Source organism: Watersipora subatra, chromosome 4 (genome assembly GCF_963576615.1).
Source record: "Watersipora subatra chromosome 4, tzWatSuba1.1, whole genome shotgun sequence".
NCBI classification, from domain to species: domain Eukaryota; kingdom Metazoa; phylum Bryozoa; class Gymnolaemata; order Cheilostomatida; family Watersiporidae; genus Watersipora; species Watersipora subatra.
Genome location: NC_088711.1, coordinates 62200700 through 62224659, shown reverse-complemented (window position 1 = coordinate 62224659; position 23960 = coordinate 62200700). Strand labels below are relative to the sequence as shown.

Here is a 23960-nt window from a genome sequence, read left to right as displayed (position 1 = left end):
CATATGTGCTTAGTCACGCTTGGCTTACCAGATGAATCAACATATTTCTGTTGTTATAAACTGTATAGTTACCAATTGAATTGTAATTCGTTTTTGTCCTTTGACTTTTCTAAAGTAGGTTCTGTTTTGAACTAAAGAGGTACAACTAGTCTCCGAAATACACTGATATGTAACATGATCAGAAGCGACCATGAAAGTTTTCTCTCAGCCCTGGTGAAACTGAGAACTGAATATACATGTATGTATGAACATAGTGATGTCTGATAATAGTACATCAAAATAAAGCTAGGTCAGGTCAGAGTTGTATGTATCATTTTAGGCTAGAGAAAAAGGAAGCTACATGTATATGGCTTGTGATTCAAACGTCTTATAACGTTAGCAAGACATGATTTTTAATTCTCTAAAAATGTATACTAAATGTAATGATGGTGAATGTCTAACAGTTTTTATAGTCTAAAAGGTGAAAAGCAATCCTTAAAAGGTTAGTGCGCTATTTCCCTGCCATAGTTGAACCTTTTAGCAGCGATAATGCTAGGTTGTACATCTCTAGCTGAATGGCACGAATTTCAAGATAACGCAAACCTGATTTCAGCCTTTCATAGGTCAATATTTTGTAAGTACTTGTCACCATTAGCCTATAGGGATGTCAGCTCTCAGGAGAGTAATTCCAATATTCCATTATTACCTGATTGATATTAGTAATGAGCCAGTAAAAGAGTCTGTCAAACGGCTGCCTCGAGTTGAATGCCTTGGTGGCAAGTAGAACCAACCGAGACACTGCAACAGTTAAGGGTGCCGCGATTTAACAAGCGGAGATATTGCTAAAATGGCGGATATAAAACTGAGAAAACTTCTTCAAACTCATCAACAACAAAAAGCCTATCTCCAGCGAGAACTTTGCAGATTAGATGAGTATCGAAGACCAAGTATAGCACTCGAACCAATGCAAGGCCATGATAGAGGGTGTGTCTTTCCAACTACAAATGCTTCGTGTGTAGATTTGAAAGAAATTAGGCTACAGACTATCAAACGAATGAGACGGCAGAATTCTGGTACTAATCACTTCAGTTTTCACCTCAACAACCAACAACATCGAACTGAGCAAAGGCACCAACAGCGCAGCAAGTTGGCTCAGCTTAAACCATTAGACAATCAGTACTCTCCAGTGACGCCGAACTTAGCTGTTAGGGGCGAGCGCCTTACCACCCTCCCACAGATCGAGCGAGACCAGCGCAACAGACAAGATGCTGAATACAGAGCCATAATGACCATGAATAACAAACGACTAACTGAAAGGCACCCAAAGCCACGCCCGCCATCCACTAAGTTGGACGACCTCTACAAACGGTATGAATTAGCTGACCGAACATGGGCAGACAATTATGAGTATGAGCTGTTTAAATTGCAAACAGTAGCAAAAGTTCAAGACTGGTTGTGCGATAATCCAGTTACAGCACAGGTCTCACATTTTTAGAAAGGACCACAGGCTAGAACTATATGCACAATGTTGGGCTATATAATGATATCTGTGCTAGTGATGAACAGGTATATCTACCTATTTATTACACTTCCATTATATAGTTTTAAAATGATAGCGCAAACTATCAAGTTAAAACATTGCATCAAGCATAAAATTAATAAATGATGAGGTTTTAAAATAACCTCAGCACTGTATTTTTTCATATTAAAAATATTAAAAATACATGACAATGCAAAAACAGGTTGCTACATTATGAAAAAGCTGATGCTTTATTTTGGAATACATCATTGATATACAGCTGAAGATTTACACCAAAATACTGTACGCTATGTTGGAGGCTGAGAGTTGGGTTACTATATTTGTAGAATTTCCGGATATGAAATTACCCAATAAACATCATAAATGCCGTACTTACAGTAAGCTTGATCCCACTGAAAATCAATGTTATTACTTGTCATGACAAGTAATACCAACTCAAGTGCATTCAGCATGCAGCTTCTAGTTCCAGTTCCGTGGCAAAGGAACAGCTCACTATTAACCCTTACATACAATAGCTGAACATATGGACTCTTACGAGTGTGCATTGAGTTCGCCAGAAAGCCTTTTGATACGCTTCCGTGACTTGCAGACTATCGATGTGACAAAGTGGATAAACAACCAAAGTCAAAAAGTATGACTAGCAAAATCTCGTAATGTTATCGATCTATTGCTTGCTCCCAAGGATAGCTAAGCATAAAAAGGGTTTAACATTTTTTAAACCTTGATCAATACTTCTGCTTTGATAGATATCTGACAATGTTTCATTACTCTCTGATACCTAAAGCTCTTCCTGAGGGAGTCCAAACTAAATACCATTGACAGTTTACAACATGAGTGTTGTTTTAAAAGAGCCCAGTCATTTGAAATACCTTATTAACAGCCCTAAACATACGGAGACACAGCGGAGATAATTTTTGGCAATTTGTATTTAAAGAAAATTAGTAAGACTATTTTATGAGGTCATGACCAGTCAATGAGAAGCTTCTGAGGCACCAGCTCTGCTTGTATGTATGCTTTCTATACTCTTAAACAGCATATAATAATCTTCAAGTAACAAATAAAAAACTATCTTCCATATTGGACAAATGACGATCAGATTTCCATTAAAAAATTTACACGTTTCTGGCATAAAAATGAACACTTGAAATTGAAAAAGAATCGGTCATGCATGCAGCTATTGCTGGGGCCTCAAAACTGTAAAAGTAAGCTCATCCACTTTTAAGTCTATGACCGTGTATTATTTTTCTTAATTCTGATGTGATGCAACTTTTTAGATTTGGATTGCGTGAGACTGGTAACCAGTTCTAATCAGTTTTTAACAAGGGCAGTTTTAATAAGCTTATGGCTCTCAACTAGCTGACAGTCAGCCAACTATATGCACAGACATCGTTCGATGATATAGCCTGTGTTCTCTTATAAGTAGATAATTAAATAACAACTCATTAGAATCTGTTCTTTGAATGACTTATTTTGCCCTGATCATGCATAAGTCACCATCTTGAACTATTGCCAACAAAGCTAAGAAAACATTTAACAAATGATAGTATTTTTGTGGTTTAATGGTGAGATCCAATCTGTACCTGATTATCATCCAAATAAGACACCTCAAGGAGTTTTAAGGTCAAACAATCATCTGGAATTCCTAGTGTTTCCACAGCCACAATTTGAAAAACTATGTCGGCCAGGGCTTCTGGTTTCAAACACCAACATGAAATAACTAAGTGAAGAGAGCGCACAACTCTTCAATAGGCTCACCTGCTGAATAATCTCCAATTCTTTTCCTAGCAATGCCAAAGCATCCTCAGTGTTCTGCTGAACTTCATTTATCTTCTCTCCTTCTTGTTCCTGCAAGCAGATAGGATCCGCATACATAGATTTGGTGATGAATTTTAAAGCAACAAAACATCGGATGGCAGGCAATAGCGGTGCAATAAGTGATATGCATATTCCTGCACAGTCAAACCTCGACGCATAAGAAGCTAATCGGTTTTGATATTTGCTTTGCATGTCAAAACCATCATATTTTCGCTAATTTGTTCCGGAGCAAAAAGCAATGAAGACATCAATTACAGATAACATTACAACAAATTGGTGTAGTTCATGTAATTCAAGGGATGTAAAGGCTGAATGCGAAACTTGAATTTTGTGTTAAAATTAAATTAACAAAATATACTCGGTCAAAAGGTTTCTATAGCTGACACACCTTTTAGTCATGTGAAAAGATTCAACAGAAGTGCAAATTTAGCAATGAATGAATTTTGTGGCAATACATGTGTTAGAAATATAATCTTAACTTACACTAGTTAAAGTTCAAATTAATTTAGTTGATATATTTTTATTACTTTTCACATTTATTGCTAATTTATCTCCTGTAATTTTATTTCCAGCTACAAGATTGTTATTTTTGGAAATATATCGGACTCTCACATTGAAAATTGCTTCACAGACAAATAAAATGCTCAAATTTTACTTATTTGCTGCAAAAACTTGTATGTAGGTCTACATTGTAAAGGTTAATGTAGATCAAGGTTGGACTGGACTACAATTTAGATCGAGACCAAAGCATGAATTTGCCCAACCTTGACTAATTGAAGCTCTATAATGTCAATAAAAACTTTGCTAGTTCCTTGTTGTTGCTCAGTAAAACAACAGCACATCTCACTATGTATGTCCTGTTTCTGCTTAATGTCTATTGTTGTAACTTGGTTATCTATGCTAATAGCTAATAGATATACTAAAAGTGCTGTGCTCGCTTTGCCAATACAGCAAAACCATAATTTAAGACCCTTCAACATACTAATTTTGACGCATGCTATGTAAAATTTCAGCAAACATTTGTCTCGACATATAAAGTAATTTTCAGCATATAATGAACAAATTTTTTAAACTCAATTTCAACACTCACAGTTTCATTCGCATAGTTTGTTTTTAGTGTTCCAATAAAATTAAACAGTGATTCAAACCTTCATTCTTTAGTTTTCAAATAATGGTTCTCAGGAAGACTACTGCGAGTGGTAGTAGTGCTGAAAAAAAGGAAGAAAAGACTTTTTTGAGAATCGAAATATAGTAAAAATTGTTAAATAAAACTGCATAAAATTAAAAAAATATATGAAAAATTACATTAATTTATAGTACACACAGGTTAAGTTAGATTGGCTGTCTCTATCACATCTACCTACAGACTTTCTGTCTGCTGTATTGCCAAGGGTACACCTCTGTTCACCCAGCTGTGAATATAATGGCAGGTTACAATAAAAACCACCTTTTATCGATTGTTACTTTATTTATTGAACTTTTGATATACAATTTCATTTTGTACATTGTTTTTTTTTTAATAAAGCATTCATGCTAATTCTATATGTAATTACTTGAAGTGGTTATCATTAACGCTAGTTAATGATAACCACGATAATGTAGTTATTTCTGTAAATAAAAAAGTTATGACGTTTTATGTGTCCCTATGTACAAATTGCTATTCGTTTTGCAAATAAATTCACTCTGTACACAAAGGTTTGATTAATTAATATACTTGCGAAAGGGTTAAAAAGCTTTTGGTATACAATAACTTCAGTTATTGCCTTAATATTTGAAGGAAATGTAAAAACCAAATGAAACATCTTCATTTATCCTTAAAATGTTTCTCGACTCGAAAAGAACAATTTCAGCCAAAATCAAAAGATTGAAATAGAAATAAAGGCTAAAGATTTACATGTTGTTAACCCATTCAGTACGAGCCCAAATTGCTACAATTGAATCATCCTACTGTACCAGTCTATTTATTCCCTAATGAATAGAAGTTCAAATTATTTTCCTCTCTTAGACTATAGCAGTTAGTAAATAAATTCAGCGCAAGAAACTGTCTATCCTTCAAATCCTTACACTCTACTTCTAATCATGCCATAATTACTAACATCAAGTAAAAATTACAATTTCTGTTCCAGACTTGATTTTGGAGTGGGATTTTCCATTGGAAAAGGGGAACCCCCTATACTGATATTGTCGACACTGCTTAGACTAGTAGAAATATTAGCTATTGCAAAAACCTCTCTTATATGAAAGCAAAAAACGCCTTAAACTTGATGAAACCGGTTTTATAAGGTTCATTGGTTGTCTAAGGAAGAATGTCAGCTTCTTAAATTAACATTGCGTGGAATAAACCCTTTATGAATAAAATAATTCGATTTTATTTGGCTAAATAGTTGTAAAATGGCATGCTAACAGGTGCACATTACCAATAACAAATGTTTGAGGTGTTTAAAAAATTTATCATAGCTTTGTACGTACATGAAAGTTCAACTTGAAAGTTGTAAACTTCATGTGTTTTTTGCACACTATCAGTGAAAAGCTATGATGGGCCAACTAGTTTTCAGTAATGAAGATCTTGGCAATGAAGTGCTAGCCTGCGCTTCAAGCAATCAGGGAACCAAAAGCAAGGATATACAGAGCACAAATTTGTCTCCATATAAGTCACTAATGCCAGCTCAGACATTCTTGGTATGCGCATCCGATAGCATTGGTACAGGGTCAAACATGTAGGGGTTTGCTAGAAAAACTTTCACCATATTCTGTAAACTTTGGGTTCACTTTTTGAGTTTTTGAAGGTGATTAAAATGTGAGAAACGACTTCATGATATCTTTTGTCGTAATAAAAACAAAAACCATTAAATAAAAATACCGAGTAACTTACATATTAATATTCAAACAGCATAGATATAATAGACAATTTGTGATTTTACATAATAGTACAAGCATTGTTGAAATGTCGCAATAGCAATAACTGCAAACCAGAAAAATAAAATAACTTTTCAAAAATTTAAACTTGATGGAATGTTATTGCTGCAAATAACAAACATCACCGGCGACAAATAACTGCAGGCAACTTACATCGAAAAAACCCACACCAAGCAGACCTTGCTAAAGAAGAAGTTGTCCTGACCTGCCATTGTTTGAAGTTGGCTATAGTTTCTTCTATATCACCATGAAAAGGTTCGGTACTTGAACCCGAGTCAAAGGCGTCCAACTTGGCCAGGATATTCTTTAATAAATTAAAACAAAACGACTTCACAAACAAATAGTGCTGAGCGGAGAAGCACAAATGTACAGATACTGAATAAACTACATATACCAGCACTTGGATAAGAACGCTTGTTTTCAAAATGGTATACATGAAAACAATAAAACATTATGGCAATTTGAAATTGTCCCTTTGTGCAAAGATACTTAATGGTAGTGAGGAAGATTAAGTACGTGTATGTCTGTAAATGGCGGCCATGATGACAGATGACAGATAAAGGATTCCACGGATGGAGCATAGAACTTTTTTACAATTGTAAATATAGTTGTTGTACAGAGGCTGTGAATATAGTTGCTTGTACAGAGGCTGTGAATATAGTTGCTTGTACAGAGGCTGTGAATATAGTTGCTTGTACAGAGGCTGTGAAAGTAAACTAAAACAAATAAAAACCCCAAAGAGAAATAAAAATAGAGACTCACATCCAACTGAGCCCGTCTTTCTGTAATCTTTCGCAGTTGACCTTGCTGCTGACAGAGTTTGATTGCTTGACAAAATTCTGCTCTTGCTTCATTGCGTTTTTCCACCATAGAGTCATCTAATGTATCACCCTGTAAAACAAATACAAGCGCAAGGTAAGACGGTTTATCAACCTTACTACATATTCTGCCTGCAGTTATCAAATGTGTTTTACTGACAGAGTAGACGCTCCTATAACGTAAGCTCCAGATAATGTAAAAAGTTTATGTGAAGTTCTTCCTTCCTACTACAGTGCACCCTGATATACGATTTTTTCACTTTACGAAGTCAAACATTGTGATATCTTCACCTCACTATACGAATTTTATTTAACCATACGAATTTGAGAAAAGTTTCGCCCGAGTTAAAATTTGGCTGTCGGTGTGCTCATAACACACGTCGAGATAAAAAAGACACCAAAATATAGTTTGCCGAAAACATTCTTAGAACGTTTAGAAGAGACACGATGATCGACTTCTCTCATGTCCGCGTGGAAAATTTCGTGTAAAATACACAAGTGAGAGCAAATATTCGTTTGTAGCGTTATTATTGCTTTTACTATAAACTTTTAAGTCAGCATACGTATATAACTACAAGTATCTACATTTAATTAGTTATTTATGGAATCTGAGACCGATACAAACATTACAAAACGAAGGAAAAATGATTTCTATGTCAACAAAGTTGGATGTCATAAGTAAGAATAAGAAGGAACACGTATTATTAACATTGTCAAGGAATATGAACGCAACCAATCAGCATTTGCAATTATTATTAAAACAAGAACTCCATTAAAGCAAGCACAAAAGAGCTTCCGACTGAAGATTTGAATGAGCTAGATCATGCACGCAACCGGCATTCAAAAGGAGCAACCATTTAGTAAAGGCGAGGATGTAGAATATACAGAAAACCCCACATTCGCAGAAATATTTCAAGTGTTTAATTTACTGATGTGGACTGGTACATTAAAACAATGCATGTATAATATATATTATTTATCTCTTGTGTGGCATGTTTTTCATATTTTATTCATTTTATTTGTTTCCTTTTGATTTTATGTTTTATTTTCTTGTTTGACCATGTCTTTGCATATGGGCTTGTTATCTTCTACGTGAATACAATTCATCGTATGTATGTATGTAACTCATATAACTAGCTACTCAAGATAGTTGACGCATCCACATTACTTTCCGAAGCTTGCTAAAGCCCTGTCCCCCACTAGGGTATAAATACGTACAAACTTTGTATGTATGGTTACATTGATTCTTGTGCACATTTCATACAAGACAAACTACTGTACCACATTCTCTGGATCCTTTTACAAGCGCTAGCTAGCAATTTTCTGCATTGCACCATCAATTTTTTCGTAGAAATAGAAAAATTGGACAGGAATTGACAACTTCTTTTAGCCTGCTAAAAAAATTCCAATTCATTACGTTTTAAATTTATTTTCAAGTGTACAGCACCATAATTAGCATTGATACGTTTTTGCCTCCTCTCTGCTTTACTCACTACATGTACCAGCTAAAGCGACGTTACTCCAAAGGTATGTACGTCCTTTATAGAAAATAAAATTTCATTTTTCTTTTCGGTAGCCATTAAATGGTCAAGTGTGCGAGAGGCCGCTTTCTATAACTGCATCGCTCGGCCTTATTGATTTAGGTTGAAAAAGGTGTCAACCGGATAGGCTAAAGTTTATAGTGAAAGTTAAGATAGGAACTGCTGAAGGATAAAATTTCGTGATAAAAAGTTGAATCTCAGTAAAATAGTTCAAAATACATACTAAAACTTAGTTTTAAGTGTAGGTTTAGCAAGCTAAACTTACTTGAAGTGAATTCAATGTTTATGTTATGCGTACCTTTTGAAGGCAAGAACTCCTTACCGTACATACTGCATTTGGTACACACATTATAATTTTGTGTTTTATTGCAGATCATAACCATTAAAATACACTAAATACAATACAGTTACTGTAGGTAACTATAATTACTAAAGTTAACATACTATTTTGTTGCTAATTGTCAATATGTACACATTTAAAAAAAAATTGACGATTTTTACCAGGGGGTGTTTGCATTGTATAATTACAATGGCCTTTATACCCCTACATACGATTTTTTCACCATACGATGCCAACCCTGGAACGAATTAACATTGTATCTCGAGGGTGCAACGTACGTAAAAAATATCATTTAACGTAAATGACAAGTCGGACAAGTTCTCAAATTTGATTTGAATGTTAATCTATCTTGTCGCACTTATGAAAGGAAAAATGACATGCGTATAGCATTATATCTACTATTTATACAACTTTCGCGACATTCTAGTTCATCGTGATAGATTGTCACTTCCTACTACGTAAAAAATCTCATTTAACGTAAAGCGACAAGTTGGACAAGTTCTCAAACTTGATTTGAGTGTTAATCTATCTTGTCGCACTTATGAAAGGAAAAACGACATACCTACATATTATATACAATTACAACTTCCGCCACAATCTAGTTCATCGTGATAGATGTGTCGACAAAACATAGAATAGGGTAGCTGTGCATTGTTCATAAATACAAAGGTGATCGATTGGTGCAGGTGTTACAGCATCGGTCCACCAATCCGAATTCCAAGAATTGAAATATCGTCAACAGTTTTCTTTTATCCTAACCTTGACCCTTGGATACATATAGACGGCCGCATTTATATACATATAGTATCGCTTGTTTGTAAATATTTGGTTATTTTGTATATTTGTTATTAGTCTTACTTTGAAGAGTACACATTGCTGTTTAGATAAATAAGCAAATCGTTGTAAGTGAATGGCGAAGATGTGCTTTCCTCCTCAACTTATTGTAGAATTACCGCAATCTCGGTCTATAAAAACCAGTGAGATTGATCATAAAAATGAAAAATACTAACAGCCCACAAATTAAACAAGTTAATCAAGTTTTTCCTTTGTGTGTGGCTGCACCTTGTACAATCTGAATCTTTAGAACAAAAACTAATTCAAGGATTATGATACCAGTTATTCAGTGTTCACTTTCTCTACCATTGATAGACTCCAGGTTATTCACAATACCGGTAACTCAGTGTTCAATTTGTCTATCTTTCGTAGCACAACTTGTCATAGCCCGGAATTTTTCAAAACTTACGGGTTTCAGCTGACGAAGCATTGACTGCTGGTTAGAGTATTCCGTGTAGGCAGTTCTCACAGGTGTCACTGCAGCACTGTACCTTTCCCGATCGGGACTGTCATCAGCCAATAGTGTGATGGCATGATTAAGTATCTGATCCTCGGCGACGCGAAGTTTAGGCCTGTTTATGCCGGAGAGACGAAAGGGTCAGAATGAATTGTATAAGTACAGTAGTACACATATGAAAATGTTACAAAAATTGTTCAAATGGAAGTAGGTATACGAAATGCAGCGTAAATAGACTTAACAAGAGAAGAATTGCCTTCATTGGGCAAGGGGGAGTAAATTACTGTTTCCATTCTTGGAATGGGTTCAGAGTTGCTTCTACTCTAAACCATAGAAATGGAAAAACTATGAATGCATTTGACGCCGTTTGCGTAAAGGTATTTGCTGTGAGAGTACTATTTGACACGATAGAAACTCTCACCACTGATGGATCTGAATCGATAACATTCAGCTAACCTCTCCTAGCGAAGGTAAAATATTTTCAGCATACTACAGTATTGACCTCTTGCTACAATTAAATCTTCTAGCTTCAAAAAATTTCCTTACTAGAGGTGACTGTCGTTCACGCGACTTGTGAAGGAAGACCTGTACACTAGGCTGTAAATTCTGTTGATATCTTGTAATATCGAAGATAGCAATAAGGAACACATTAATAAAAATGCGATCAGGTGTCCTGGCTTAGTTAGCGCAACTACTTGACTGCGCATGAATTGAAAAGTGACCGTGACCTGAAAGCTGTGAGTCTAGTAGAACAAGTTTTGTTTTGAGGGATAGATGCGAATATTGAAAAGATCTATGTAGTGCAACTACAAATTGTTGAAACGGTAGGATGTGAATTCGTCAGCGGCGGGCAACTCCAAACCCATTTGAAGTATGGAATCATAGTGAATATGAAGAAAAGATTTGGTTGGTCGAACCTCATGCATCTGACGGCTTCAAGTTTGGAAGAGAGTTCACAGTTTAGAGTGTCAATGGACCGTCTGCCAGCCAGCTGGCTGATCTTCTTTGTAGCGACAGACAACTGTTTTTTGAGATAGGCGTTATCATTTGCAAGCTCCTCCAGCTTTTGTTGCGACGATGAAGCCTGGAGAACAAAAGAGATATTTTCTTAAATATTCTAAGCATAATATTTTATTACTATACAAATTCACTATAACATAACCCAACTACCAGATGTGATTCCTGGTAAATGTTTATCATCTGTGGATGAATGAAATATACTATTACTATACAAATTCAATATAACATAATCCAACTACCAGATGTGATTTCTGGTGAGTGTTTATCATCTGTAGATGAATGAAAATGGCTTATGACTTTCGACAGGCCAAAATCCTAACAGAAATGACTAATTCAAGATGCGGTAGATGCTCCTATAACACATACCTCCTATAACGTAAATTCAATATAACATAACCCAACTACCAGTTGTGATTCCTGGTAAGTGTTTATCATCTGTAGATGAATGAAAATGGCTTATGACTTTCGACAGGCCAAAATCACAACAGAATGACAAATTCAAGATGTGGTAGATGCTCCTATAACACATACCTCCTATAACGTAAATTCAAGATAATGTAAATTCAAGATAACGTAAAGAATTTATGTGACATTTTGCTTCGTACTACATTAAAAATTCCACATGCAGTAACGTAAAGTGAAAAGTCAGGCGAGTTCTAAAATTTGATTTGAATGGTAATCTATCTTGCCGCGCGTGCAGGAGAAAAAACGACGCCCGCATAGGAGTATGTCTACTATATATACAACTTCCATGACATTCTACATGTAGTTCATCGTGATATATCGTCGGATGTGTCGACAAAACAGAGAATAGGTAGCTGCACAATTGTTCATAAATGCGTAACAGCGATTGGTTGATGCAGGTGTTACAGCATCAGTCTACCAATCTAAATGCCACAAGTTGAAGTATCGCCGAAAGTTATATTTTATACTAACTTCGACCTCTGAATACATATAGACGACAAACAGGTAATATCGCTTTAAAAAAAATCTTTTTTGATTTGCTTTATTGTTGATGAATAAAATATTGGTTATCACGTTCACTTGGCAACATAGACTTTGCTGTTTAGAAAAATGAGCAAATCGGTGTAAATGAACGTCGAAGATGTGTGCTCCCATCAATCTGTTGTTAAATTAATGCAAACTGTCTACAAAACCAGTAAAATTCATGAGAAAGGGAGAAAAGTTGTTGATGCAAACGAATAATACTGCAGTTATGGTACAGCCAACAAATCAAAAAGTTATGTCTAGTGTTTACTTTTTGTAAGGCCAAAGAGGTGAGTTTGGAAGGAAATGGGCAATTTACATGTATTTTACTGTTCGTATAGCATAAATTTACTATAACGTAAACGTTCCTGTAACGGAGTATTTACTTTATAGGAGTGCCTACTGTAGTAAACTCATTCTACTCCATTAGTTGATACAAAAATATTATTGCTTGAGCAAATGTTACGAACTCGAGTATATAGCCTCTGATCCCAAGATAAATTCATCCCAGTTATTGGACAGATATTAACCCTTTTACTAACTCAGCTTCTGCAAAATCTTTAAATGTAAAAGACAATGGGCAGGAAGTAACAAGGATTAGCCGTATTCGGGGATGGCAGGTGTTGAACAAAGATGTCCTTAAAGAATAGAGAAAGCATAATATTATTATGCTTTATTAGTTATCTTGAGGTGTTTACTGATGTTCTAAAAAAAGAATCAAGGAGATTGACCCACTAGAAGCTGAGATATAGCCAGCCAAACACAGGTCTACCTAATAAAGAAACAGAGGAAAACCCTTCAAAAATCCCGAAAACTGTGACGTATGAAATCGACTTAATGTTCATGTGCCGGAGTTGCGCACCCTTACCGCCGTTACGTATAATGATTGTTTTGGCTACAAGAAGTGAAACGCTTCTCGCGATAGTGAATAATTTACAGACTAGCTCTGGTTTCTCAGAAAAATCAAGCAAACATTGTGTGGTAAAGGCATTTGCCCACAACCCCTCGCCGTGAGTTTTCAAAACAAAAGAGCAGATTTTGATTATTGTGCTTCAAATTTTAACTCGATCTCCACGGATATGCTCCGAAGATCCTCTGTTCAATGAACGGCGCGTGTATAGTCTATATGCGACATCCGCGATTGCAGTTCGTTTAGAATAAGAAATGGAAATGTGAATATTTGCTCATTCACCATTTTTCTACTGTGTATCTACTTGCAGCATTCAGTTGATTTTCATGATTATCGTCACTATTAACAGACTAAGTTCACTACAGCCATATTCTTAAAAAGAATAACTTGACCGTGCTGCACTTGCTGTAAGAAAAGAAAACGATAACTTTTGATTTGATTTTTCTATTGATCTATTATCTTATCTATGATTATTTTTTATGATTAATATAATAATCATAATGCATATTATACAAAATAATAATATAACTGCATATAGAATAAATGATGTAACTAATATAATTTATAGAAAGTGATAGCAGAATGTTGCGAAATAATAGATGCGTGTAATTATTTTATTCTAAAACTAATCTACACGTCAAATGGACTGGTTCGGAATTCTCAGAGCAATGATTGTTAGGCCCGATTTGATTGTTCTATACTTCCAATTAAAACGCCGTGATTGTTATAGGAGAGCGCGTTAGTTGGCTTAATTGACCAATGGCACACAAATCGATTTCATACGTCATATATTGATGATTACCAAAACACTTATGTTTTTTGGTAGACCTGTGTTTGGCTGGTGATATCTCAGCTTCTGGTTGGTCAATCTCCTTGATTCTTTTTTTAGATCAGTCAACACCTCAAGATAAATAATAAAGCATAATAATATTATGCTTTCTCTATTCTTTAAGAGATTGACAAATACTGTACAACCTCTATTTCAAGTTCACCGCCTTTAAGTGAACCGTTACCTCTTTTCGAGCGCTACTCTAGAAGGGTTGAAAAATAGAGCACCAACCACCCTTTAAATGAACGTGAATTTTATTTGAACGCCACTATTTGAGATTTTTGATCATTACGAACCCGTAATAGAAAGTGATCAGTAGATAAGGGTCCCCAAAACTGTACTAATAATGACTCGATTACATCATTAACAATTAATTAATTCGTTGTTTCTGTTCGTATCGAAGCCCGTTGTCCAACTCGAAATCTTTACAGTTTTTTCATTTAAACTTTGAGTGCAGCGCCATAAAAATAATTAGTAATTGTATCAGGCTAATAGTAGTTCCTCGTTTAACGCGGTCTTGATACTTTGATGCATGCGAAAAGGTTTTGCGCACTTACGATGAAATCTGTGCTACTACGTATGTTGAGGCTAAAATTTTGAGGTTATTTTGATTACACTTGGTTTCTCTTTAATTGCGCGAGAAGTGAAAATTGGATCACATAAAAGTTTTGCTCGACAAAAATTTTTTGGAAGCTATATCAACTAGCTCAGCTGTGCAAAAGAAGAGTTGAGGTCAGAAAACCCTGTGGAAGGTATTGAACAGACAAAAGAATATGAAATGGTTTTAAGCGAAAGCAACAATCAGAACGCAACCAGTCGAGCAAATAATATTTTGTTTTAAAAATTTTACTCTTTGTTTTTGAATGTTTTATAAATATAGTTTGTTTATGTCATTTGCTTTTGAATATATATATTTGTAGCATTTAATAGATTATTATCATCATATATTTTATACGCTTGCGATTTACAGCATATTATTTGATAGGATAATAGCGATTATATAAACTCGGCTTACAATGGATCGATGCTCATAACTCATTTTCTATTGCACATAAAAAGCTAGTTTTGGCTGATAACTGTAGCAAACATACCAATGAGTGCAATGAGCTTTTATTCAACATTGTTGAATGTACATAATTATAAAATGAAAATATACCTTCAAATTTAGAATGAAATACAAAACTTGAAAGCTCCAACAAATTGCAACGCAGGCTGTAAGATCATGGTAGGTAATCGCAAGCAGTATATAGCAACTGGTAGAGACACGTATCAGCTTTCCCGCTCATATTTATTTAAAGATGTGCAAGTCGGAAGTAAGTTAGCAAGCTTCTTGCATAAAAAGGGTTATGTCGCTCTGCCCAAAGGAGAGTGCAAAATGTAGGCGACATTCATAACACCCGCGAAAGGGTTACATTTATCTTCCGAAGATTCTGACAATGTGTTTGAAAAGTGTTTGAAAGATACAACGCCACCCTTTATTTAAACATCACTTCTAATAAAGCGTCACTATAGGAGTAAGGTTGAAAAATAGAACGCCATGGCATTCAAATAAAGGTTTTATGGTAAAAACATAAAAGCTTGTACTGGCCTGCAAGTAAGTACAGAATAACTGATCAAACAAGCTCATTAGCAAGTTCAGAACCAGTAAATAACAAGCAGACCAATGACCAACTAACAATGAAGCTATTATGGATTAGGATGAAACACTGTACCTGCGTAGTGGAGGAATCCCCAGCACCTTTGTCAGCTGTAGGCTTTTTTCCGCGAAGTTTTTTATTTGGATTGCGTGAGTCAGCCCTAGAACCAATAGATGAATATAGTGACAGCACGGAGGTGAGTGGGCACCAATTATAGAGTGACCGAATTTATACAGTGACCACACAAATAACCTTTAGCTGTCTAGCATTTGATGAGCAATGAGATAATCCAGCGATGTTTGTTTCCCAAATCTTATTGTTAACCGAAGATGCTCACATTTGTTTCAACTATTACTGAATGTATGTTGACTCATTCTTCTCTCCATCTCACGCACAACAAAACTACAGCAAAGCTTAAACAAATGAGGCCTGGAGTAACTGGAAATTACTGTTGTCCTAGACAAGCAAACGAGGGAGTACCTTCTCTCTTATAGGAGATAAATAGTGTGTCGATAAAATTGTGTTAAAAAAGTGGAGCTAGTCAAACAACATACACTTTAGAGAAATGTTTTCATTTCATCTTTAATTATCATATCTAGCCTCTTTTTTTCTAGTTTGAGACTTTTTTTACACAATTTTCCCTTTCTTCTTTATAACAACTACGATGCGCTTCGGAAGTTCTTTAAAGAAATCATTTAAAGATCAATAAGAAAAGCCTTCCCTTTTTCACCGTTATTATCCCAGTTTTCTTTAGAGCAACAATTTAAAAACTTTACAAGAAAAGGCATGAAGGACAGTTTAGCATCATCTGCCATCATAGACCACAATTATCTAAACCACATTTGCATATACTAATTTACAAAACTGCAATGTTTGAAGAAACTTTGGACGTCATATCTTGAAAGTATTTTTGAGGTTGAAATAATTACTTGCTCTAATTTTACGCGGCGAGTCAAAAAATTAACGCATAATCAACCTACAATTCATAGAAATGTTTACAATGAACTCACCCGCCCTCTGCTGCAACTAGACTTCCAAGAGTAACACAATTCGACTGGAGGAGTAGATCTCTGAGATTCGAACCATTACATGTATTAGGATTTACTAACTCAATGCTTTTATCAGGCATAGCTTGGCAATTCAATACAACCTCCTGCCACTCTTTGAGCATGTCATTAACCTGCAATCACCCAATATACTGGACAAAGAAGCCAGCATGAAGTAGAAGTTACAATGTTTATTCAGTAGCCTCATCAACTAGTAGAGTTCAAGTCTAGCACAAAGTCCATGGTAATGTTCAATAGAACAACAAAAACTCATGGTATCTACATGCATGTTACATTACTACGCAGTCCTCAATGACGATATGAAGTGAGAAGCGTATAAAAACTTGATATACCGTAAAACCTCTAATTGAACGCCACCTCCCATTGACTGACACCCTGAAAGAAGGGTTGAAGAATAGACCACCGCTCTCCTATTGAACGCCACCTCCATTTGACTGCTACTTTGACATTATTTGATCTTTTCGAATCCATAATATCAACTGATCAGTAGAAAAGTGTCCACAAAATTGTATTAATAATGAATCATTTATATCAACACCAATTAATTCTCTTGTCCAATTCCAAAGCTCTCGTTGTTTTGTTAAAAACTTAAAAGCAACGCTGTAGCAATAATCAATAACGGTTTCAGGGTAGTAGTAGCTCTCTGTTTAACACGGTATTTCTACTTCGACGTAGCCTACACTTATAAAAAAAACGGCTTAGATTTACGATTATAGATGAACTTTCAGAGCAACGCTATAGAAATAATTACCGTCTCAGGCTAATAGTGGTTCCTTGTTTAACGCGGTCCTAATACTTCGAAGCACACGTACATATATATAAATATGGTTTAGATTTACGATGGTAGATGAAACTTAAAAAGCAACGCCATAAAAATAACTACTAACTGTCTCAGACTAATAGTAGTTCCTTGTTTAACGTGGTCCTAATACTTCGAAAGACATGCATGCAACCTTTGGTTCAAAACTTGCAAACCGGTTTACATACCGGTTTGCAAGTTTTGGACCAAAGGTTACACAAACTTTTAGCAAGCAAACGTTTACGCGTTGCATTAGTGCTGAATGCAGCGGGTGAAAAATTTGGTCTGCCAAAAACGTGTTTGGACGCTAATATCGACTATTTCAGCAGTGCAGAAGATTTGAGGCCAGAAGATATTATGGAGCGTATTGGACAAATAGAAGATGTTCCTTCCATCGAAAGCAACAATCAGAACGCAACTATTTGAGCAAACAATGGAAATATTTTTGTCTTCAAAACATAAATTTTTGTTTCTGCATGTAATATAAGTATGGTTAGTTTATGTCACTTATTTATGAATACGTATATTTGTATCATTTGATAGATTATCATTATATAACTTATAAATATGCAGATTTACAGCATATTATTTAATAGTATCCTTGCAGCTATCTTAACACAGCTTACAATGAATTGATGATCATAACTCCACTTCTATTGCACATAAGAACCTAGTTTTGGCTGCAAACTAGCAAACATATCAGTGAGTGCAATGAGCTTTTATTCAACAATGTTAAATATCCTTCGTTTTTTCATGACGTCATTTTATCGTTGTCGGCCGTCTTCATAGACAATTTTATCGTTAAAAACACGAAGCTTTTGCAATGAATTTTTGAAAACGATCCTTCTGTTTGCAATTCTTTATTATAGTATCAAAACAACACCAAAAAGTACTATTGAATAAAAGAAACCGATCGTTTCTACAAATATGGCAGCTTTTTCGTGAACGAGCGCATGTGCAAACGTCTTGATGACGTCAAAAAAACGATGGATAGGCATAAAATGAAAATACAGTCAAACTCGGATAACTCACCCTCGGATAGCTCGAACACATGGTTCACTCGAATGAATTGTTTGGTCAGTTCCCAACGCAATGATAAATTGCTTTAGGTAACTCAACCTCAACATCATTAACTCAAACAGTTTTTTGCCCAACAGCTACCGAGACGGTTGTTACCACTTTGGAATATCACTTTATTCCCAGCCATAGAGATAAATATAAACTTTTAGTACTTCTTAGGCGTCGCTATTATTGTCGTCGGCTAAATATTTTCGTTAACGACTTTTCTAAAGGTTTGTGAAAAATTAAATTTTATCAAACATCCGCTTTGCGATGGCCCTTGGAAAGCAAGAAAAAGCGAGATAACCTGCGTTTAAACTTAAAGTAAAATCGGCAAAATTGATCGCGGTTAAAACGCTCAGGAGAAAAAGATGTCTTTTATCTGAGGGTTTTAACCGCGATCGAGTTTTGCCAATTTTAACCTGAGAACACCCTGCTGGTCACATCATTTCAAAAAAATCTCAAGTGATAGAAAAATATCTACTTTCTAATAAAAAAATTTAAAACTACATGAGAGGCCCCCAACTTGCAACAAGCAATCTATGCTTTTGATTTTTATATTGTTTGTATATGTACATGTATCTACTGATAAATACATGCACATGTGACAGTGCTCTGATAACTTGAACGCTCTGACAGCTCGAACTCTTTCGTTCTGTCACGTAAAGTTTGAGTTATCTGAGTTTCAGTGTACGTTTTCAAATTTAGAATGAAATACAATTTGAAAATTACAACAAATTGCAAAGAAGGACACAGGCTATAATATCATCGCAGGCCAATTGCAAGGAATAGATATCAACTGGTAAAGATATTTCTCAGTTTCTCGATGCACATTTATAAAGATATCTTTAACAAGTTGGAGGTAAGTAAGCAAATTTGTTGCATTCAAAATGTTCAATATCGGTCCAACAGAAGAGAGAGCAAAATTTAGACGACATCCGCTGTGCCTGTACTAGAGCTAAATTTATCTTACGAAAATTTTGACACGCCATTTGAAAAATAGACCGCCAGCCTCTATTTGAACGCCGCCTCCAATTGACCGCCACCGTAGAGGAGAGATTGAAAAATAGAGCGCCATGGCTTTCGATTAGAGGTTTTACGGTATCGATACTAATAAATCGCGCTTTATCATTGTGTGCGTATGTGTATCCATGTGTGCCTGTATGTGCAGGTGTGTGTGTGTATTCGCATGTGCATGTATGTGTATCCAAGTGTGTGTCCACGTGTGCCTGTATGAGGGTGTGTATTCGCGTGTGCAGATTTGTGTATCCGTGTGTGTGTGTGTGTGTGTGTGACGGTGTGTATATGAGCGTGTGTGTATGTGCGTGTGTACGTACATCTGTATGCACATGTGTATGTGTGTGTATTAATGTATTAATATTAATATATTGTATTAATAAACCCAATGTTGTCATCATGTGTTTTTGTGTATGTTAGACAACGTGAACGCTATGCATTTTCTACTGAACAATCAGAAATGTTTTGTAATAAGCTTGCAAAAGCCACTCCATTTCCACAATATTTTGCTCTGCTAGATACGCACAGTGCATTAAGATATATAGGGTCGGCTTACATGTGAGTTCTTATAAATTACCTGATTTCAGGGCTGTATATCTAAACCCTGCTTATGTGAGATAGGCTTACACGTGAGTTCTTATAAATTACCTGATATCAGGGCTGTATATCTAAACCCTGCTTATGTGAGATAGGCTTACACGTGAGTTCTTATAAATTACCTGATATCAGGGCTGTATATCTAAGGTTGGCTTAAGTGAGATAGGCTTACACGGAGTTCTTATAAACTACCTGATATAAGGGCTGTATATCTAAGGTTGGCTTAAGTGAGATAGGCTTACATGGAGTTCTTATAAATTACCTGATATCAGGGCTGTATATCTAAGGTTGGCTTAAGTGAGATAGGCTTACATGGAGTTCTTATAAATTACCTGATATCAGGGCTGTATATCTAAGGTTGGCTTAAGTGAGATAGGCTTACATGGAGTTCTTATAAACTACCTGATATAAGGGCTGTATATCTAAGGTTGGCTTAACAGAGATAAGCTTATACGCGAGTTCTTATAAATTACCTGATATTAGGGCTGTATATCTAAACGCTGCTTATGTGAGATAGTCTTATATGCGAGTTCTTATAAATTACCTGATTTCAGGGCTGTATTTCTAAGGTCGGCTTATATGAGATAGGAATACACGCGAGGATATACTGTAGTTAAATGTAGTATGTGATCTGCCAAGTACGCAAGTCTTGAGATCTCCAAATAGCTCAACATCCTAAATTTTTTGTGATGTTTACCATTTTCTGCTATGTAGTTAAACACAAAGATAGTTCACTGATTGGCTATCGCGAATTATCGAAGAAAATGTATCGTGTAACATGTTCTTTTTTTGCTGGCATTAAGCCTGACGATGCCTGGGATTACTTTCGTCTGCTATCAGATACTCCACAGGGGGTATTTAAGAGGCTCGTTTGCTACCAGATACTCCACAGCTGAGTATTTAAAAGGCTGGTTCGCTACCAGATACTCGACAGGTGGGTATTTAAGAGGCTGGTTCGCTACCAGATACTCGACAGGTGGGTATTTAAGAGGCTGGTTCGCTATCAGGTACTCCTCAGGTGGGTATTTAAGAGGCTGGTTCGCTACCAGATACTCCACAGGTGGGTATTTAAGAGACTGGTTCGCTATTAGATACTCGACAGGTGGGTATTTAAGAGGCTGGTTTGCTATTAGGTACTCCACAGGTGGGTATTTAAGAGGCTGGTTCGCTATTAGATACCCCACAGGTGGGTATTTAAGAGACTGTTTTGCTATTAGATACTCCACATGTGGGTATTTAAGAGACTGGTTTGCTATTAGGTACTCCACAGGTCGGTATTTAAGAGGTTGGCTCTCAGGAATCAGACATAGTTTTAAAACCAAATATTTTTGGCGAACTGACAGAAGACAATCAAGTTTGAAGCATTACGTGTTTATGCATGACTGCAATTCTCAACATAACAGTACTGAATTGTTTTAAATAATGTGCAAACTTTTTATAAAACCACATTAAGTACATTTTCATTAGAAGTACTAAGTATTAAGTACAAGTTTCATTAGAATTTATGACACAATTACAGATAAAACAAGTCAAACAAGATCTTACTGAATGTGGACAAGAGAGTTGATGATCATACATGACATACAGTACCTGACTAACGCAATCAGCCTTGGCTATAACATCCTTCAGATGATACCGTACAGCTGCCGGCGGCATTGCGATCATCGCTTCTGTGAGCTGTTTTAAGTCATCAGATTTCACAGTTGACTCGTTACCAAAGTCGATAAACTGCACCAGATACTGTAAATAATAGCATCAATAGTGATACCATTAAGATGTTTAACAATGAGAAGCGAAGCTTGAAAACTCTGAGAGCATGCATGCCCCTCAATCAAAGTAAGCTCAATTAAGTAAACAAGCCTATTCCATGCAGAGAACAAAGCTGCTCATTTTGTTAACAACATACAGCAATTTCAAATATATAACAAACTATTCATTTAATTCATACAAGAAATATAATCATATGATGACAGACCTTGACTAAACAAAATTATACACTTCGGAGATTTTCAAGCTAAATACAAGTATTGTAAAAAGTAAACTTAGGACATCAAACATGTTACGCAAAACAATATAAAATGAAAAACAAAATGAAAAAACAAACACACAAATAAACATAATGGAGCTGGCTAATGAGAGGCAAACAGAAGATTAATCACAGCTAGCATCTATGGCAGACTGAAGTGCTGCGGGAGATTAAGTATTTGCGCAATCATTTTGGAACAACGGAAAGAGGTAAATTGGTGCAGATATTAGAGTGTCCATCAAGCTGAGAGTGAAAAGTCTGAGTCCCAAGAAAGCAATATTTTATTCTAACCTTTAAGCTTGGCTTCAAATAGATAGATGGAAGGACAAAGTAATGATTGCTTAGATCCTCTTCATAACTCTAGAGGTAACGACTTTATCTCAAACAGAGCAGTTCAGTTGCATTACATACTAGAGTCCGTGTTAACAATTTATTGACAACCAATGGCTTCAAAGACCATAACCACCTGCATATAACCACTGACTTACTTCAGAAGCTGATGTTTTGCTGAGTATTTCACACCTGTACCAAGAACTATCTTCATAGTAAAGGGCTGCACACACCTGCAAATGGTTAACATACTAGAAGGCTGTGCACGCCTGCTTAATGGTTAACATAGTAAAGGGCTGCACACACTTGCAGAATGGTTAACATAGTGAAAGGCTGTGCACGCCTGCAGAATGGTTAACATAGTAAAGGGCTAAGGAACTGAGCACACTTGCACAATTGTAAACACAGTGAAAGGCTGTGCACACCTACTGAATTGTTAACCTACTGTAGTAAAGAGCTGCCCCCACTTTCAAATTGTTAAAGAAATTCAAAAAATATGAACAGAGGTCACCAGAATTGATTATCTATTGCAAGGGAAGCATCTGCTAATGTAGCTATACTGTGTAGCCAGAAGTTTATATAAACTTCAATAAGAGTAATGTGAAGTATTGAGACGCTTTTATCTTAATAGATCAGCTCAAATGGAAAATTCTACATTCTTCTCCAGCTAACATGAAAACTTGGTATATAGAAAGAGAATAAAGGATGGCTGCTAGGAGACCTGATAAAGACCTGACATATTTAGTGTAACTCGTACAAAAATTCAACTTGGTAGCAAAGTGCTCGTAGTTTTGTCCGTAGTAACTTTTGAAACATTCTCAACTTTTTTAGTAATCTTAACTCGAGATTCTATAAAGGCATTAGACATAAAAAACTGACCCAAGTAAGACCTGCTACAGCATATCCAAAAACTCCATACAACTTATGGTGATATTTTCAGTTTTTCTTAGTTCTTTAGAGTTCACCTTTATATGATCACTCAAGCTCAACTTCATCACATGTAACAATATTTATACTTGATGTAGGCCTACTTCAGTTAAACTACAATAAAAGTGAATTGGAAAAATATACATTTGAAGCTTGAATTTAAACCATAGTACTTTTGTTTATGTGTATATGTTTTTTCTTTTGTGCGCAGAAAGTATTGAAATTTCTGTGAGAACCTGATTGTCAAAATACGCAGAGAATAAGGATCCATGCCTCCATTAAGGCTTGATAGTGTCATAAGATCACGAGAATGATGACCAGCAAAAAGATAAATAAATGATGAAATATTTGAGACGGAGCAAACTACTGTTGATGGTTTGAGAAATTTCGCAGCAAATACAAACAACACCAAGTTTTTGACGGAATGCACTATGTTTTGCTGTTACTATCTATTTAATAGATTTTAAAAATGGAGAACGTCAAGTCACTGCATGCTATACTAGTAATATAACTCA

At 35.7% G+C, this 23960-nt stretch overlaps 1 protein-coding gene across 1 annotated transcript in view; it reads right to left on the bottom strand.

Annotated features, from left to right (window-relative positions):
* Positions 1–23960, bottom strand: part of LOC137393290 (serine/threonine-protein kinase 31-like) — a 61867-nt gene that overhangs the window by 20742 nt on the left and 17165 nt on the right. The window contains exons 7-15 of the mRNA XM_068079776.1: positions 22677–22751; positions 21753–21902; positions 16634–16803; positions 15699–15783; positions 11158–11324; positions 10193–10355; positions 7013–7141; positions 6456–6554; positions 3275–3364 (exon numbers count right to left, since the gene is read on the bottom strand). Coding sequence (XP_067935877.1) covers positions 3275–3364; positions 6456–6554; positions 7013–7141; positions 10193–10355; positions 11158–11324; positions 15699–15783; positions 16634–16803; positions 21753–21902; positions 22677–22751 — 1128 coding nt within the window. The remainder of the gene's footprint in view (positions 1–3274; positions 3365–6455; positions 6555–7012; positions 7142–10192; positions 10356–11157; positions 11325–15698; positions 15784–16633; positions 16804–21752; positions 21903–22676; positions 22752–23960) is intronic.